This window comes from Mirounga angustirostris, unplaced genomic scaffold, assembly GCF_029215605.1.
Source record: "Mirounga angustirostris isolate CCGP_5_RB_7025 unplaced genomic scaffold, mMirAng1.0.hap1 SCAF_1, whole genome shotgun sequence".
NCBI classification, from domain to species: Eukaryota; Metazoa; Chordata; class Mammalia; order Carnivora; family Phocidae; genus Mirounga; species Mirounga angustirostris.
The window spans coordinates 213,953,609-213,973,659 of NW_026991709.1; the positions used below are offsets into that span (position 1 = coordinate 213,953,609).

General features: G+C 50.0%; 1 protein-coding gene across 7 annotated transcripts; it reads right to left on the reverse strand.

The window, feature by feature from the left end:
* Positions 1–877: 877 nt before the first annotated feature.
* On the reverse strand, positions 878–18,795 carry ZNF554 (zinc finger protein 554). Of its 7 annotated transcripts, none has more exons than XM_054505049.2 (5): positions 18,679–18,770; positions 11,232–11,301; positions 8,244–8,370; positions 6,809–7,000; positions 883–6,227 (listed from the first exon to the last, which is right to left on the reverse strand). In XM_054505049.2, exons 2-5 carry the CDS (start codon positions 11,262–11,264, stop codon positions 5,053–5,055), a joined length of 1,527 nt encoding a protein of 508 aa, XP_054361024.1. In that variant the 5' UTR covers positions 11,265–11,301; positions 18,679–18,770; the 3' UTR covers positions 883–5,052. The 7 variants fall into 7 exon arrangements, with proteins under 7 accessions (XP_064430765.1, XP_064430770.1, XP_054361024.1 ...); XM_045863385.3 differs by having other exon boundaries at positions 8,244–8,528; positions 18,679–18,703; XM_045863384.3 differs by lacking the exon at positions 18,679–18,770 and adding an exon at positions 11,587–17,996.
* Positions 18,796–20,051: the final 1,256 nt, after the last annotated feature.

Sequence of the window (20,051 nt, forward strand, 5' to 3'; positions counted from 1 at the left end):
GATTCACATATGGAGGTAAAAAAGACAGTGTCAAACGTGCAAGCAGTGACAGGGACAGGAAGGGGCAAGACCCCGTCTCCCTCCTGCAGCCTCCATCCTCCCTGCAACCTCTTCAGTTAGCAGGTTCTAGTACTGGGGGAGTCTACACAGTAGACGTGGTTTGCAGCATTTCCACCCCACTTCAACCCCAGGTCATAAAGCAAAGTAGGAAAGGTGTGGCCAGCAGCATAACAGCATCCTAACGGTGCACGCGCCCTAATCACCGGAACCGGAATATTTCACTTCATGTGGCAAAAGGGACTTTGCAGAGCTGATTAAGGTCCCGAGGTGGGGATGACCCTGGGTTCCCGGGGGCCCGGCGTCCTCAGGAGGCCCTCACGAGGGGGAGGCAGAGGGTGGGAGTCCCAGAGATGGGCAGACCCTGTGCTGCTGGCAGTGAGGATGGAGGAGGGGACGGCAGGGCCAAGGAATTTGGGTGGCTTCTAGAAACCAGAAAAGGTAAGGGAACAGATTCTCTCTTAGGCTCTCCAAAAAGAACACAGCCTCGCCAACACTTTGTGTTTAGGCTTCTGACCTCCAGAACTGTTGTAAGAAATTGGTTGTTTTAAGTCACTAAATGTGTGCTGATTTGTTACAGCAGTGACAGGAAGCTCACATAGTGCGTCTGAAGCAGAGGAAAATGGCTCCGGTCATGGCACAGAGAAGACCTCTTCCCAATCTCATTTTTCCTGAGACAATTCTCAACTTTCCAGGAGCTCCTTCAACCTGATTCTGCTCCTACAACCGTCCCTCTTGGAGTGATCCCACAGGTTTTCAGAGAACAGCGTCTTTGTGTTTGAAATGCAGCACTTTTTTTTTTTTTTTTTTTTTTTTTTTTTTATTTGTCAGAGAGACAGAGCACACACAAGCAGGGGGAGCGGCAGAGGGAGAAGGAGGCTCCCCGCTGAGCAGGGAGCCTGATGTGGGGCTCGATCCCAGGACTCTAGGATCGTGATCTGAGCTGAAGGCAGGTGCTTAATGGACTGAGCCACCCAGGCGTCCCTGAAATGTAGCACTTTTTAGATGATATTCTGATGAGAAATTTTACCCACACCATAAGCATCCATTTGTGAAACATTAGGAGGGCTGGTTTTTTGCACGCCTCCTCAGAGCATGGATTAATGAGAATCACAACACAGAGAGAAGGGAAGCACTTTAAAACTGTTATGCATTTCAACCATACAGGACATGCAGTAAGTTTCTGAACACTCATGTATCTGCTGTTAAACTGTATTAAATCCTATCAGCTTACCATACTCCATCAGATTGCTTGAAAGAAAGAAAACATTACAGATAGAATTGAAATGCCCTGTGTATCGCCTCCAGGATCCCCAAATCCCTTCCACCTCCTCCCAGAGGAAACCACAGTCACAAATTTGGTGTTTATTATTGCCATGACATACATTTGAATCCATACACTATATATAACATTATTTTCCCTACTTTCAAAAAATTTTTTAAAGTGTATTATGTATTTTTTTTTTTTAAGATTTTATTTATTTGCGAGAGAGAGAATGAGAGACAGAGAGCATGAGAGGAAGGAGGGTCAGAGGGAGAAGCAGACTCCCTGCTGAGCAGGGAGCCTGATGTGGGACTCGATCCCGGGACTCCAGGATCATGACCTGAGCCGAAGGCAGTCGCTTAACCAACTGAGCCACCCAGGCGCCCTAAAGTGTATTATGTATTATACACACTCTGCAACTTGGCCTTTTTATCCTACAAAGGCTGCTTAATACTGGTAAGTCACAATATAGTTTCATTGTAATGTTTAATGTAATAAAATAAAATACTAAAAGACACTGAAGCAGGAAACACACCTTCCAAATTACCAGAAAAGAAATACACTCCACCAATACCATCAATAGAGAAGTCAGAAAATAAAAGAAGCTTCAAAAATAAGTGACATAAAGTACATCAGAATTAAAGCCAACATTTATCACAGCAATAATTGGCATAAATGTGTCCTTTAAAAACAAATAGATTTTCTGCTTTGAATCCTAAAACAAAAACCAACTATGTACTAAAAATGAGAGACACAAGGAACTTAAAAAGTTGAACTTCAGGGCACCTGGGTGGCTCAGTTGGTTAAGCGACTGCCTTCGGCTCAGGTCATGATCCTGGAGTCCCGGGATCGAGTCCCGCATCGGGCTCCCTGCTCGGCAGGGAGTCTGCTTTGCCCTCTGACCCTATCCCCTCTCATGTGTTCTCTCTCATTCTCTCTCTCTCAAAATAAATAAATAAAATCTTTAAAAAAAAAAAAAAGTTGAACTTCAAAGGAGGTGAAAAATTATACCAAAAATAAACAAATTTGTTTTGTTGAAAAAGCAGAGGTGGTACTATTAATTGAAGCAGACAAAGAGAGTCATTTCAAAATGATAAAGGGCATAATTCACAATGAAGACCTGTCACGAATTATTTACACCAAATAAAAGAAAATAAAAAACCAAAACAACAGAAAAAGAAGTGAAAACAACAGAAAATACAGACGGGAAGTTAGCACAAGAGCAGTAGGAAACTGTAACTTAATCCTTTTGAGCTAATTATCTTTGAATCAACAATCTAAGTACAGTTAAGGACCAGCTATGGTTCTCAAAGTGTAACTGAAAGAGAAGGAGCATCTGTGAAATCGCCTGGTGTGCTTATTAAAAATGCACATTACTGAGCACCAACTCTCACTTGTCAAATCTCAATCTCCTGACATGAAATTTGAGAGCCAATGATTAGTAAGATTGATTTAACAGACAAGCCAGATTCCAAAGCACAAAAACAGAGAATACAGCTTCTCCTCGGTATCTAGAGAACACCTCTAAAACTCGATCATATAGTACACCACACAGTGAAACTCAACATGTCTCAACGACTCAAGACAGTAGACACATTCTCAGACCATAGCATAATAAAAGCAGAAACTGAATAAAGATGATGGGAATCTACAGAAAGCCCGCAGAAAACATCATACTCTGTGGTGAAAGACTGAATGCTTTTCCCTACGATCTGGAACAAAGCAAGGAGGTCTGTTCTCAACACTCCTGTTCAGCACTGTACTAAAGGATTGAGCCAGTGCAATCAGACAAGAAAAATAATTTGTTTTTAAAGAGCGGGAGAAGGGTATTTAAACACCCGAAAGTTTAAAAAAATACATACTCTCTCTCAAAGTACTTTTGAGTCAGAGAAATCAAAACAAACATTGTAAATATTTTTTTAAGTAGGCTCCACGCCCAACGTGGGGCTTGAACTCATGACCCTGAGATCAAGAGTCACATGCTATACCGACAAGCCAGCCCGACACCCTTGTAAATATATTTTTATTAACTATGTGAAAACGAAGCTAAACTGAAGGTCTCCTCTGGTTAAATTCCTCACCTTGGAGGCTCCAATCACTCACATCTCAAATCAAGTATCAGGTTCTCAGAAAGGCCCTGAGGTTGGTCCCTCTCATATTATCTATCACAGCAGCATCCTGTTTAAGTCCCCAAGAGCACTACCAAAATATGCAATTATTTAATTAAAGTATGTAGTTAGCTATTTAATGTCTATCCCGGCCCCTCACTCCATCATGGGTCTGGCTACACAATGAACCAGGCTCCCTGCGAAATGGAAAAACAGTGTACCCATGACACCCCATGTCAGCTAGTCCTCAGAATGGGATGAAAGCGACAGACACTGCCCCAGATAACACATTATGCCCCAGCATACATTCTGCATCCAACTCAAGATTGTTCACAGAGCCGTCAAGCAACATCCATCAGCCCAATAGGGTCTACACGGACTCCAGATGAGGGATCTCTACTTTGGAGAAAGGCAACAACACCCATGTAATCAGGTGCCACTTAATTGAAAGATCTGACAGGCAACCATCCTCATCAGCTCCAGAGAGAGGGAAAGATTCAGATGAAAGTCAGATGGCTTCCAAGGAGAATTTAGAAAACACAGCTCCCCTTGAACAGGTTGTTCAAGTTCAAATCCTGGCTCTGCCACTTTCTAGTCGTCTGACTTTGGACAAGTTACCTTATTTCTGTTTCCGCTTCTGTCATACAGAGATGTGAACAGCTACCATCTCATGGGGTTGTTCAGATTAAACGAGGAACCACATATAAGAGCTAGAGTGATGCTGAAAATACAGCAAGCAACCAGTAAATATTGACGTTGATGGTAATGATGCACATCAGAGCTCGTGGTCTCTGCTCTGCCAAGTCCACCACACAGTTGGGACTTCTCCCAGGCCATCAAAGGCTGCTTCACTGACCTACTGCACTGTATCCTTCCCATCATGGCGTCCACAGTCCTCCCTGACTGCTCAAAGCCGTATCCCTTGGCATTGTCTGATTTCTACTGATTACCATTACAAAATGGCAAATACCAAACAAAATAGCAAATTGTTTGGCAATACCAAACAAAATGGCAAAAGGCAGAAAATCACACATAATCAGATAACTCTGACAAATGAACTCCGTTCATTCTTCCACATCTCTGTCCGGCCTTTGTCCACTTATGTACATATTTTGACTTCACTGGATAGAATCACACATACTATTTTGCACTCTTTATTTTCCACTTTGCACCCAAAGCTCCTTCTGTGTAAGCATACATTCTGCATTGCCATAGCAGGACAAGAAACAAGTTAGGACCTAGCCAAGTGACCAACAGGGGCAGAATGACTATGTAAAATATTGAAACCGATTATTGAAACAATAATACTGAAGTTTCAAACAAAAGGTTGAAACAGAATACTTTTTGTTTCAACAACTAAATTAATGTGACAATTCTTAGCAAAATCCCACTGCATGTTAGTGTTCACATTTATTAATCTCTTCCAAAAGCACAGGCATTGGGCATAGCTCAATGGCAATTCTCCCCATTAAAAAGGTCCCTTCTCAGATCTGGACTTCAGTGTTTTTCTTCAAGAATGTGGCATACACCTACTTCTTTTCAAATAGTACATCACAAGGGCAAAACCTATCCACACTTAAGTAGTAGAGTGCTAAAAGTTACTTTACAGAGCAGCAATAATCTCTAAAATCCAATAAGGTAGCTGCTCTGATAGAAAGCTTTCCCACAATCAATTATTTTATAGGTTTTCTGACTAGTGTGAGTTTTCTGATGGGTGATAAGGGATGAGCTCTGGCTGAATGCTTTCCCACATTCATTACAGCTATACGGTTTCTCTCCAGTGTGAGTTCTCTCGTGCCTAACGAGGGAAGACCTCTGGCTGAAGGCTCTTCCACATTGATTACATTCATAGGGGTTCTCACCGGTGTGAGTTCTCTCGTGTTGGTTAAGTGAGGAACGATCACTGAAGGCCTTTCCACATTCATTACATTCATAGGGCTTCTCACCAGTATGCGTTCTCCTGTGCAAGATCAGGTAAGAACTCTGGCAGAAGGATTTTCCACAGTCTTTGCATTTATAGGGCTTTTCCCCTGTGTGAATCCTCCGGTGCTGGGTAAGAGACGAAATCCTGTTGAAGGCTTTCCCACAGTCACTGCACATGTAGGGCTTCTCTCCAGTATGAGTTCTCAAGTGTCGTGTGAGGGTTGAGCTGTGCGTAAAGGCTCTCCCACATTCCTGACATTCATATGGTCTCTCTCCTGTATGTATTCTCTGATGTTCACTCAGGGAATGCCTCCGATTAAACATTTTCCCGCAGTGGTAACATTCATAGGGTTTCCCCACTGTATTAATTGTGGTGTGTGTCCTAAGAGCCATACCATGATTAAATGACTCCCCACTTTCTGCATGCGTACAGATTCCAGTTCTTTTGTGTTGAACAAAGGGACTGTTTGGGCTGATGTCTTTTCCACATTCATTCCCTTCACAGGGCCTCTGGTCTGAATATCCCATCTGATGATGTTTTAAGAATGGATCAGCTACCAAACTCTCAATATCAAGATCACAGTCATGGAAATGTTTTCCTACAAAACCTCCTTGTGATAAAGCAAGGTCTGAGTTCATACTACAGGTTTCCCCAAACTCATGCCAGGCAGTGGACTCCTTTGGAGCAAATGCCTCTGCTTGGGTATATGCCATTTGCCTCAAAAGCCTGTGGGAGTCTTCATGGTTCTCCTCCAGCTGACCACATGCCCAGTCTTCTCTGGAGAGCTTTATGATATTCATACCACTGGCTGGTTCTTCCTCCAAAACCACCTTCTTATAAATTGACTCTTGGCTTTTCAGACTAGTCTCCAAATCTGAAATAAATTAAGGGGGGGGGGAGACATTTAACTTAATAATAGTGGGACCAAAGTACTTCCAACATACACAATGCACATGTGAATTCATGATTCATGTTCAAATATCAGCATTCAACATGGGGGAAAACAGGAAAAGATCCTAAGGACAGGAAGCAGTGTAAGAAGCTGGACAACAATGAAAAATGGGAGAAAAAAATGTAAATACAGAAGGAATGGTTCTACAAAGGAGGGAGAAGGAATATGGCAGAGAGAAAGAATCATCAAGAAAGCAGACAGGGAAGAGAGGTAAGAAGAAATACAGGTAGAATAGCTTCAAGAAAGAAATGGGATATCTTAAAAAAAAAAGAAAAAAGAAAAAAAAAAAAGAAGTGGGATATCTTTTCTCTGCACCCACAGCGGGTGGTAGAAGCTAGTGCATAGGGCAAGGTTGCCGGAGATGAACCGAAGGTATCTGAGAAAGAGCAACCAAAGACCTCAACCTTCTCCTTATAGAGTTCCGGCCTCTGTGGAGGGATCTCTGACCTGCAGTCCCCAAGATGCCACCCCCACTCAATGGCTTGTATCTGCCTGGCTCTCACCTGAACAGGAGGTTTGGGGAGTTCCTTGTGGCCCCATCCACATGGCTTCTCCTGGCTCCAAGTGGGAAGGCACCACTGGTAGAAAGAGTGGACACCCCACCTGTGGGGAAGGACTGGTGGCCCGCGAGGTCTGCATTGGGGAAAGTGTGCCATCGTCAACGCCTATATCAGAACTTTGGTTCTTCAAGGCTCCTGAAAGAGACAAGAGTACACTGGACAGGTAGCACGTTGACCAAGCTGGAGATTTTATTTTCCTAATTAAAAACCTGTGGATTTTACATTTCCCCGAGAAAAATCTACAAATGGCCAGCAAGCACATGAAAAGATGTTCAACGTCATTAGCCATTAGGGAAATGCAAATCAAAACCACAGTGAGACATCATGTCATACCTACTAGGATGGGTATGATTTTTTTTAAAAGAGCAAAAGCAGAAAATAAGTCTTAGAGAGGATGCGGGAAAATCAGAATCCTTGTGCATGGCTGGTAAGATGGTGCTGTGAAAACCAGCTTGGTGGTTCCTCGAAAAGGTAAACATAGAATTACCGTTGGACCTAGCAATTCCACTTCTGGGTATGGACTGAAGGTTGCTGGAAGCAGGGAGGCAAAGTACTATTTGCACACCCACGTTCACAGCGACCAAAAAGTTGAAACAACCCAAGTGTCTATCTATGGACAAGTGGATAAATAAAATGTGGTCCATCCAAACAGTGGAATATTATTAAGCCATAAAAAGTAATTAAATTCTGACACCTGCCACGATGTGGAGGGACCCCCGAGGACACTGGGCTCAGCGACAGGAGCCAGACCCAGAAGGACACATCCCGCAGGACCCCACTCCCAGGAGGTCCCCAGAGGAGTCCCGTCCACAGAGACAGAGAGGAGAGGGTGGGAGCCGGGGCTGGGGCAGGGGGTGGGGAGTCCGTGCTTCGTGGGGACAGAGTCTCCGTGTGGGGACATGGAACGTTCTGGAGACGGAGGGTGGGGGTGGGAGTCCGTGCTTAGTGAGTATAGGGTTTCTCTCTGAGGTGATGAAAAGGTTTTGGAAACAGCACTGAAGGTCCGACAACATTTTGAAGGTAATTACTGCCTCTGAATTGTATACCTAAAAAATGGATTAAGAAGGCAAATTTTACTTTACATGTATTTTACAACAAAAATTTTTTAAGGGTGACTCTGTAACCAAGAGGACTCAGGGACGTTCTCTCGGACTAAGGTGCGAGGTGCGTCTCAACAGCAGCTCGGACAATCACACAGCGAAGAAATCAGGCCATTGTCTGCGTCGAAGAGCCCAGCGCACCATGAGCCCACAGGGACAGGAACCACGGCCGCCGTATTCACCCCACAAACCCCCACTTCCTAACCCGCTCGGGACGCGGTGTAGACGCTGAGTGAGCGTGAACCGAGGAGCGGGTGGATGCGCGCTGCTGGTCTTACCCAGGGCGGCCAGGTTCGCCCAGGTGTCCAGCATCACCTCTCTGTAGAGCCTCCTCTGCGCGGAATCCAGCATCGCCCACTCCTCCCGGGAGAAGTCCACGGCCACATCCTCCAAGGTCACCAACTCCTAAAACGTCACATCGGTTCTGCTCAGGCACGCCCCCGCCCCATCCGCGGTCACAGGAGGAACGCAGAGGGAGGTGGTCCACGTGGAGTGGGTGCCCAGCCCAGAGGTCAGACTGCCAGCGCAGGGCGGCCGTAGGGGCACATGCGGCCCATTTGCTGCTGTAGTTGTTAAGATTGATTGATTGATTGATTGATTGTCAGAGAGAGAGAGTGTGCACAAGCAGGGGGAGCGGCAGACAGAGGGAGAGGGAGAAGCAGGCTCCCGGCCGAGCAGGGAGCCCGATGCGGGGCTCGATCCCAGGACCCTGGGACCATGACCCGAGCTGAAGGCAGATGCCTCACCGACTGAGCCACCCAGGCACCCCAATATTAAAAGTTTCTGTGTTTCTCCCACCCAGAAGAAAAAAGTTAGCACCCAGGGCTGCCACAAAATTTTAGATAAAGTGGGGGCGCCTGGGTGGCTCGGTCGGTCAAGTGTCCAGCTCTCGATTTCGGCTCAGGTCATGATCCCAGGGTGCTGCGCTCCCCGTTCTGTGCGGAGTCTGCTGGAGATTGTCTCCCTCTCCCTCTGCTCCTCCCCTGTTTGCACTCTTGCCCTCTCTCAAATAAATAAATAAAATATTTATTTTAATTTTTAGATAAAGTAGGAAAAAACAGGCTTTTTTCCAGGCCAGCAGCTGCTGCTGCAACCTCCCCCAGACCCCCTCACATTCCTGCTGCCTTCTTCCCAGGGAGCTCTAGGGTTAACCCTGCAGCTGCTGAACTCACTGCAAGGCTTTGAGTAAATCTGCAATTAAATAAAAAGGAAAACAATTTTAATGGCTTTGAACTTTGTGACTATTACATATGGATGTACAATTAGAAATGAGTGTGAAATATCACTTCGTATTTATTAAATAATATATTTATATTTAATATTTATAATAAATAAATATTGTTTAAAATTATATATATAATTATATTATTATAATTCCATAATGGATCATCTCAATTAGGGAAGACTAGGGAAAAAGTCTCAGTGGGACACAAGTTCTTTGTTTTTTGCTGCCAGGTGAGCAGGTTAAAATGTAAGCTCTTTAAATACTAAAAACAGGGCGCCTGGGTGGCTCAGATGGTTAAGCGTCTGCCTTCGGCTCAGGTCATGATCCCAGGGTCCTGGGATCGAGTCCCACATCGGGCTCCCTGCTCCTTGGGAGCCTGCTTCTCCTTCTGCCTCTCTCTCTCTGTCTCTCATGAATAAATAAATAAAATCTTTAAAAAAAAAAAAATACTAAAAACAAGCCTCCATGACTCATGATTTTTATGACTTACACCTATCGGAGAACAACATGAAGAGAGAGGAGATCCCCAGATGGAGAAATGCCGTTAGGGTTTTAAAGACTCAGGTCTGAGCCACTAAGGGGCTCGTGATCCCGCGTGGCCTGGAGAGATGAGGACCCTCCAGCCTGACCGCCTCGGTCTGAGTGGCTCCATTTATGTGCACATGAAGACAGACGAGACGAGAACGGCCACGGCCCGGCCCTGTGGCATCTCAGCTTTGCCGCTGCCGAGGGACAAGCCGCTGGCTTTGTTTGGAACCCTGACCTCACAGGTTCTGGGCCCAGCACGGGCTCCAAGCTGAAACCTCACAACGTCCCCAAGGGCTGTGTCAGGCCTGAAGCAGGTGTGCCTGCAATGACCAGGACTTCGATGCGGGGGCCAGAGCAATTGAAGACCTCTCTCCAGGGGGCCCCAATAGGACATCACAGATACTGACTGGACATCTGGGTCACTCACAAATGACCCCAGGAAAGGGCTTGTTCTCCGAGGGACCACCTGAACCCGAGCTGTTGGTCACCTCTGTATTTCTGATGCAGACACTGATCACGTTCCCAAAGCTGTGAGTTAGGGGACAGGGACCCTGCCTACTGCTCTCTACAGATCTGCTGTCCCAGCCGATAGTGGCTTCTGCTCCCCACCTCTCTCCTGATGCTCATGCCCCAGAAGGCAGCTTCCCATCAAATGCAGCTGTCCTCAGGCTTAGGAAGGAAAGGACCCTGACACCTGCCACGACGCGGAGGGACCCCGAGGACACTGGGCTCAGCGAGAGGAGCCAGACCCAGAAGGACACATCCCGCAGGACCCCACTCCCAGGAGGTCCCCAGAGGAGTCCCGTCCACAGAGACAGAGAGGAGAGTGTGGGAGCTGGGGCTGGGGCCAGGGGTGGGGAGTCTGTGCTTCATGGGGACAGAGTCTCCGTATGGGGAGATGGAAAGTCCTGGAGACAGAGGGTGGGGGCGGTCGCAGGACAGCACGAGCTATGTACTGAAAGTGGTGAATTTCATGTTGTGTGTATTTGACCACAATTTTGAAAATTATTTTTAAATAAGGAGGATAGGGCACCTGGGTGGCTCAGTTGGTTAAGCGACTGCCTTCGGCTCAGGTCATGATCCTGGAGTCCCTGGATCGAGTCCCACATCAGGCTCCCTGCTCGGCGGGGAGTCTGCTTCTCCCTCTGACCCTCCTCCCTCTCATGCTCTCTGTATCTCATTCTCTCTGTCTCAAATAAATAAATAAAATCTTAAAAAAAAAAAAAAAATAAGGAGGATGGCGCAGCTCTTCCCGCCATGGGGGAAGTGCAGGGTCTTCAGGCCACAAGGACGCGCTCCCAGCCCAGGAAGGAAGCACAGCTCTCCTGTGGGGAAAGGTGTGCTAAATCCAGCGTATGCCTCTCCTTAGACATCCAAGAAGCAGGGGTACTCGGACCCAGATGCTCATGGGCAGTGCTCCCTCGGTTCCCACATAGCGAGGAATGCAAGTCTGGTAGGAGCGCTTCCCCTGACACACCGGGCATCTTCAGGGCCGGAGGAAGTCCCCACTCACCTGGGGCCATGGGGGCAGGTAGCCAGCAGCCATTCTCTTCTCTTAGGAGCAGTTTCCAAAGCAGGCAGAGCTGCGGGAGGAGAAGGGACCGTGAAGCCCAGGCCCAGACCTGTCCCCAGTCCCCAGATCCTGGGCCCGGAGACCTCTGCAACCAATCCAGGTGTCCCCCAAACAGTGTGGTCAACAGAAGCCAGGACAGAGGCCATGGGCCTTAACGGCTCCTTAACCCAGGCTCCGACGGAGAGACTGAAGGTCTCGGAAGCTTATGGAATGCACCCACTCCATTGCAAAGCAGTGCTGGGGCCACTGAAACAGATGACCACATGCTGGGAGGCTTAAGACCACAGAGACTCACTCTCTCACATCCTGGAGGTCAGAAGTCAGATCAAGGTCTCAGGGCTGCGCCCCCGCCAGCAGCTTCAGAAGAGGGTCCTTCCTGCCTCTTCCAGGTTCTGGGCACTCCAGCTGGCCCTGGGCTTGTGGCCACGTCCCTCCAGTCTCTGCCTCCATGGTCACGTGGCTGTCTCCCGAATCTGTGTCTCTCTTCTTATGAGGACACCAAGTCGTTGGGTTAGGCCCGCCTACTCCAAAATGACCTCGCCTTCACTAACACCATCTGCAAAGATCCTATTTCCAAATAAGCTCACATTCTAAGGTGCCGGGTGGACATGAATTTTGCGGGGAACACCATTCAACCTAGCAGGACCACCCAGGCTCAAACTCTGGAAGGCTCAGTTCAGAGCCCACAGGCGCCCCCACCCCGGGCGTGTCTCAGATTCACATCTGCCTTCCCACAGCCCAGCTGGCTCCCTGGACTCGCTCCCTGACCCAACTTTAGTTGGGCCACTCTGAACCCTCCTTTCAACCAGGCCTTGACCTCTGAGCTTCTGAGTTTAGTTCTGCATTACCCAGTTTTAGCAAGAGCCCCTGCCCTGTGTCTGATCCCCTGGAGAGCTGACCGGTCCCCCCATCCCACAGCCACGTGGCGTGGGGATCACCCAGCCTGCCTGCAGCAGCAGCCCCATCAGCTCTGTTTAGCCAGAGCCCCCCTGATGTGTCCTCTTGGCAAGTGCCTGTCCGCTGACCCCCTCCTGCTCCCTTGCCACATGCCCCGGCTTGTCCACGCTGCATCAGGGATGGAGCCCAGGTCCACCGGGAGGTCTCTCCCCCCTGCCACAGGGCCTGAGCAGACTCTGTTTCCAGCACGCTAACGAGTGTCTGGCTCTGGCCCTCAGTGACGGCATCCTGAAGCAGTCCCCACTCTGTCCCCACTCACCACAGGTGAGCCACCTGCCCCCTCTGGGTGTGTCATCCATGTGTAAACTCTAAACTCTCACGCAGACTCACGAGGAATGAATGGACACTTGTGATGGGCTTGATCTGGATTCCTGGATGAAAACTTCAAAAAAATCACTCCCCCCCCCATTAACAGACCATCACCACAGGAACACCCCAGTAACCATCCCTGCAGACAAGACCCAGCGATGCACACACTTCGTTACTGGGGAGATTCCAAGGAGAGGCGGGACATTGGTCATGCCTCCAGAATATGTTGATTAGCACCCTGGTTTTAACACATCTGTAAATCCTTCCATGTTTCTCGTCCAGGAGGTGGAGCTCCGCCTCCCCAGACCCCTGCTTTCCATGTGGGTTGACTCGGTGACTTGCTTCCAGCAAACACTGCAGATCAAGGGAGACACGGCAACCTTACTACTGGAGAAACCTGTCAGACCCCACCCGAGCCAGGTGATTGAGGCTGGAGTCACCGGCGACACGGACTGGACAGCAGATATGCCCTGATGTGACATGACACCACTGGGATACCCTCCCCCCAAACCATAACCCCAGTGTAATCGTGAGAAAACATCAAACTCAACCCATGGGACCTTCTACAAACACCTGGCCAGTGCTCTTCAAAAGCGCCAAGGTCATGAAAGACAAGGAAAGTGTGAGAAACAGTCACAGACTGGGTGAGCCCAAGAAGGAAGGCAAGGTGACAAAATGTCCTGTGGGCCCCTGGATGGGTTTCCTGGGCCAGAAGGAAGATGGTAGTGGGAAATCTGGGGAAATCTGAAAAAGTCTGCCATCTACTTAATAGAACAGAACTAGCGTTAATCTCTTGGTTGGTTGACGCTTTTTTTTTTTTTTTTTTTATAGTGTGTGGTAAGAACACCCAACATGAGATTTATCCTCATGACCCATTTTAGGTGCATGACGCCCTATTGCTGACTCATCTTGCTGAACCGAGACCTGATGCCGCCCGCCCCCTCCCGTCCACGCTCCGGGTCGCATCTTGGTTGCGATCAACGCCCCACAGTGAGGTGTCGATGACATGAGGAGAAGCATTCTCAGTAAGGGGTAAGGCGGTGTTAACCCTGGGGTACTGCAAATTGGTTCTTGGGGTGGGGAGGGGAGGTCAGAAGAAGTGTTCTTTTTATGTATAAGGCACAGATGCCTGTTCAGTACAGAGGCGGATAATGCACACCTACACATAATGCGTTGTTTGGTATCGAAGGTCTGGGACAACCCCGCATCCAGCAAGTGTGCGGGGCCATTCCTCCCACGGTGTTTGCTCACTTCACGTCTCTGTGCCACGGCGATCTCACGAGCTCGTCATTACTGTGGTTATTACGGAGATCTGTGGTCGGTGATGATGCCTTGCGGAAAGCTCAGATGACGGTTTGCATTTATTAGCAATAAGGTATTTTTAAATTAAGGCACGTACACGATATTTTTAGACATCATGCTACCGCACACCTAACGGACTCCAGGTCAGTGTAAGCATAACTTTTACGCACCCTGGGAAACTCGCTTTATTGTCGGTGGTCCGGAACCAAACCTGCAGTATCTCCAACGTAAGTCTGTGTAAATGTAACTGTTGTTATGGGCTAAACGGTGTCCCCTCCAAATTCATACCTTCAAGTCCCAACCACAAGACCTCAGAAGGTGACTGTATTTCAAGACAGGGCTCTTAACGAGGCAATTAAGTCAAAATGAGGTCGTTAGGAATGGGCCCTGGTCCCATAAAACCCATGTCCTTATAAGAAGAGAGGACTGGGGGTGGGGGGCCGCCTGGGTGGCTCAGTCGTTAAGCGTCTGCCTTCGGCTCAGGTCACGGTCCCGGGGTCCTGGGATCGAGCCCCGCATCGGGCTCCCTGCTCATCGGGGATCCTGCTTGTCCCCCTCCTTCCTGCTGGTGCTCTCTCTCACTATCTCTGTGTCTCTCAAATAAATAAACAAACAAAAAATAAGAAAAGAAGAGAGGACTGGGACACAGACACACACAGAGAAGACCATGTGAGGGCGCGGAGACAAGACAGCTGTCTACCGCCAAGGAGAGAGCCTTCAGAATGAAATCAGCCCTGTCGACACCTCGATCTCAGGCCTCCAGCTCCAGGTCTGGGAGAGAACCGAGCTCTGTGGTGTGAGCCACCCAGTCCGCGGGGCTCTGTGGCAGCCCCCACACACTGATGCATCTGTGGTATTAAATCTTCGTGGGGGGGCTGGTCAGTATCAATGTGCTGGCTTCCATCACTGTTGTGAGAGATGCCAATGGGGGAAGCTGCGTGATGGGTACAGGGGGCTCTGCCCCGCTTCTGCAACATCCTGTGAGTCTATAATTAATTCACAATTAAACATTTTAAAAAATAGTAGCCTCCCGCCAGAAGAATTTCACACAGAAGGGCGACTGGGACACAAGAATCCCCACAAGGTTCCTTGGGGCGAGGGCAAACGAAGAAGCCGGGCTGCTGCATGAGGGGGGGAGCTGTGGAAAGGCACGGGGGGCTCCGTGCGCCATCTGCATGCCTCTTCCCCAAATCCCTTCAAAAGAAAAAGCCCACTCAAATAAAGATACTTCTCCCAAGGTGATACTCAGATGACGGAACGGCACACAGAAAGATGCTCAACGTCGTGAGTCATGGGGGAAATACAGATCAAACCCACAGTGAGGTAACACGTCACCCCCAGCAGGATGACTAGCGTCAGAAAGGCAAGAACAGGGGCTGGGGAGGACGGGGAGAAATGGACGCCTTGGGCATGGACAACGGGGCCGCCGCCGTGGAAGACAGTCTGGCAGTTCCTCGAATGGTTAAACACAGGTAACATGGGACCCACGCTCTCTGCCCAAGAGAAACAAAAACATACGTCCACACAAACATCTGTTCACAAATGTTCACGGCAGCGTGACTCGCAGTCACCCAAAGGTGGAAGCAACCCAAAGGTCTGTCAACAGATGAATGGGTAAACAAATGTGCTCCGTCTACACAGCAGATTGTTATTCAGCCTTAAAAAGAAGTGCAGCCCTGACACGCTCTACGTGGACCGACCCCGAGCCCACAACGCTCAGAGAGGGAACCAGACACAGAAGCCCCATGGGTGTGAGTCCACGTGTGTGACACGTCTCCAGAACAGGCTCATCCATGAACAGGAAGTAGATCTGTTTTTGCCACGGGCTAGAGAATAGGGCTGGGAGGTAACGGCTCACGGGGACAGGGTTTCTTGGGAGAATGATGAAAGGATCCAGAATTAGACAGACATGGTGACTGCCCAACTCTGTGCATGAACTGCATACCCTAAATGAACCAACTGTATGGGATGTGGATTACATCTAAATAAAGCTATTACCAAAAAAATAAAACTAACAAACCTGGAAAAAAAAACTTAAATATATATAACTATATATATAACACACACACGTATCGCAAGATGGCCAAAAGCTGGCAAAGATATACACCAAACGGTATCATGGCTAACTCCAGGAAGGACCAGTAATTGTTTAAATTATCAAGGAAGGGGCACCTGGGTGGCTCAGTCGTTCAGCGTCTGCCTTCAGCTAGGGTCATGGTCCCAGGGTCCTGGAATCAAGCCCCGCATCGGGCTCCCTGCTCAGCGGGAAGCCTGCTTCTCCCTCTCCCACTCCCCCTGCTTGTGTTCCCTCTCTCGCTGTGTCTCTCTCTGTCAAATAAATAAACTAAAAAAAAAATAAATTATCAAGGAAGACATGATCTGTGATGCCAACCTCTTTTGCAAACCATTTATGAAGTGAAACTGAGATAAACTAGAACAAAAGCTTGACAACCTAAGCAGGGAGCCAGAGAGGACGTGCTGCAGAATTCGCCGGAGAGCTGGCTCCGACTCACCGGGAGCACGTGGTCTCAGCTCTGCAGGGCAGAGGGCTGGCCGGCCAGATGCCCGGGGCATCAGGTGTCTCTCTAGGACACATGTGCTCCACCCTGAGCAGGCACCTGCTGGTGAAAACACTGCCCGGTGCTGAGTCAGGTGCTCTACAAGATACGCTCAAGTCCTGACCTTCCAGTACCCGTGAAAGTGACCTTTGCAAACAGGAAATTTGCAGATGTGACTAAATCATCCTAGAGTCAAGCAGGCCCTGATGCACGATGACGAACGGTGTCCTTAGAAGAGACACGGACACACAGGGAGAAGGCCATGTGGCAGTGGATGCAGAGACGAGTGACACAGCTTCGGGCCAAGGGATGCTGAGGGTTGAGAGGGACCCTCAGAAGCTGGAAGAGGCAGGGAGCATCCTCTCCTCGGGCCTTCGGAGGGAGCAGGGCGCCGCCGACCCTTGACTTCGGACTTCCGGCCTCCAGAATGAGAGAGTGGAGGTTTCTGTTGCGTTGGCCACACAGGCTGTGGTGCTCTGCTCCGGCCGCCCCAGGACAGTCACAAACACCAGAGGTGAACAGAGAGGGAGGGCTCTGGTCCTCGCCTTAGCCTTGTTGCCCGGGAGCTTCTTGCAGGGGACGGAGCGCTTCTACCACCCTGGCCCCACGCTGCATGCGGTTCCGTCTTTGCTCTGGGGACACTGCAGCTCACAGCAATGGGTCCAGGTCCCCCGGCCCCTTCCTAACTCTTCCAGACCAATTCTCTGCCAGCCTCTAGAAGTTTGAAGACCCTCCTAATCGTGGTGCATGTCAGTGGCCCCTTTCGCCCGCCCCCTCCTTCGCACATGGCTCAGGATTTTCCCTCTCAATGTTTGAACCACAGAAACTCATCCTTGATCCACAGGAAAAGCCAGATGAGGCCCGATGAGGACTTCCTCACAAGAACAAGGAAATGCACTCCAGGGAAGGGGAGAGACTGGAGGGCTTGGTGCTGGGACACTGGCAAAATGGTCAGCGGCTTCCTCCTCGCCTGGCGGGTCAGCTGGGCATAAACGGAGTGGACCCTCGATACCACTAGAACCACAGGGCCACAGGGTAAGGGAGGGTCTCCCCCCAGATAGCACCCACGGTCCCCTAGGGACAGCCATTCCCAAATGAGAGCTCGCTGGTGTCGGGGATTCCATCCGCCCGAAGAGACTCCGTGTGCCACGATGATCTGCCCTCCTGAGGCCCTAGGATGCTGCACACAATTAAATACACACCCTGGGGCGCCTGGGTGGCTCAGTCGGTTAAGCAGCTGCCTTCGGCTCAGGTCATGATCCTGGAGTCCCGGGATCGAGTCCCGCATCGGGCTCCCTGCTCGGCAGGGAGTCTGCTTCGTCCTCTGACCCTATCCCCTCTCATGTGCTCTCTCTCTCTCTCATTCTCGCTCTCTCAAATAAATAAATAAATCTTTAAAATAAATAAATAAATACACACCCTGAGAGGAGTGGGGAGCGCGGGACACAGATGCTGGGGGTGAGTCTCTCTGGTTCTTACCGTCTGACCCTTCGGGAATTCATTCTGCTATCCAGTGAGCAGGGATCTGACTCAAGTGTCTTTCCGGATAATTAACGTAGGGTCTCCCCCGCCCCCACCCCACCCCCCGGGCGCTGGGGACACGGGCTGGACCCTTCTCTGGGGCGGGCCGTCCGGGCGCTGCGGGGGGCTGAGCAGCACCCCTGGCCCCACCCCTCGATGAAAGGCGCTCCCCCCCGCGCCCCCCGGCATGACAACCACCAATGTCCCCAGACACTGCCCAGGGGACAGACACAGGCAGAATCGCCCCGGGGAGACCCCTGGCTAGCCCAGGCAAGTCCGGGCGTTCCAAGCCCTCTCTGCCTTCAAGAGCAAACGTGTTCATTCCATCTCCCTCCAAGTCTGGGCGGGACGAGCTGTCGTCCGCTCCCGGCAGCGCGCGCCCCCGGGGGTCTCACGCGGGGGCTCCCCGCAAGGAAGCGCGGGACTCTGCCGTTCCGGGAGCTGGGCGGCCTTTCCGACGGCCCCGTGCCGCCTCCACGGGAACGCCGAGACCCCGTCCCCGCGCGGACCCCCGCGCGGACCCCCGCCCGGACCCCGCGCACCTGGCTTCGGGCGCGGCGGGCCAGGAGTGCGCGCAGCACCGCCTGCGGCGACACCGCCCCCGGACGGGCGCAGGTGCCACCGAGAGCGCAGCGCTCGGGCGCCGCCGGCTCCCACCGGGCCCGCCGCGCCGACGCGCTCCCCGTGCCAGTCCCGGACCCCTCCTCCCTCCGGCCCGCGCCCCCGCCCCGTTAACTCACACCGCGCCGCGCCGCCGCCGCCGCCGCCGCCCCCGCACGCGCGCCCGGGACGGACGCGGCAGTGCGCCTGCGCACCACGCGGCCGCGAACTACAAGTCCCAGGAGCTGCGGGCGTGGCGCTGGGGGCGGGGTCCCTCCGTCCCTCTGGGGCAACGAGTCGAGTCACAGCGCCATCAGCGGGCGGGCGGTGTCTCCGCAGGACGGAGAAGCTTCCTGCCCAGCGGCAGGTGCGCCCAGCGCTTGACCTCTTCCTAGATGAGGGAGAAAACGGGAGCGATGTATTTGGCACGATGCCTGAGACATAAAGATTTGCCTATTTATTAACAAGTTATGTAAGGGCGCCTGGGTGGCTCAGATGGTTAAGCGTCTGCCTTCGGCTCAGGTCATGATCCCGGGGTCCTGGGATCGAGCCCCGCATCGGGCTCCCTGCTCGGCGGGGAGCCTGCTTCTCCCTCTGCCTCTCTCTCTCTCTCTCTCTCTCTGACTCTCATGAATAAATAAAAATAAAACATTAAAAATAAATAAATAAATAAATAAACAAGTTATGTAAATATGTAATCCATTTTTTACTTGGTAAAACTGTTCTAAGGATATTTATTAGTAGTACTGATAGATTGACTTGTGTTATTAATATGTTGAAATAATAAAACTACCATAATTAATATATTAATGTATCATAGATTCATAATATATAGTTATAATTAACTATGATATTCTGTATAATACAGGAAAATGTAACCATCTAATGATAAAATAATATCAGTAAGTTATCTAAATATGTGATCAATTATACATTTTAAAAATTATGATGATGGGGCGCCTGGGTGGCTCAGTTGGTTAGGCGACTGCCTTCGGCTCAGGTCATGATCCTGGAGTCCCGGGATCGAGTCCCGCATCGGGCTTCCTGCTTGGCAGGGAGTCTGCTTCTCCCTCTGACCCTCCCCCCTCTCATGTGCTTGCTCTCTCTCATTCTCTCTCTCTCAAATAAATAAATAAAAATCTTTAAAAAAAATTATGATGATGATTATTGGCCCAAACCATGATATGTATTATATGTCTTTCAGTATACTATTGTTTTTCTTTTTCAAATGTTTATTTAAATTCTGGTTAGTTGATGTATCGTGCAATATTTGTTTCTGGAGGGGCGCCTGGGTGTCTCAGTCGTTAAGCATCTGCCCTCGGCTCAGGTCATGATCCCAGGGTGCTGGGATCGAGCCCCACATTGGGCTCCCTGCTCAGCGGGAAGCCTGCTTCTCCCTCTCCCACTCCCCCTGCTTGTGTTCCCTCTCTCGCTGTGTCTCTATCAAATAAATAAATAAAATCTTTTTTAAAAATTCATTTCTGGAGTAGAATTCAGTGATTCATCACTTACA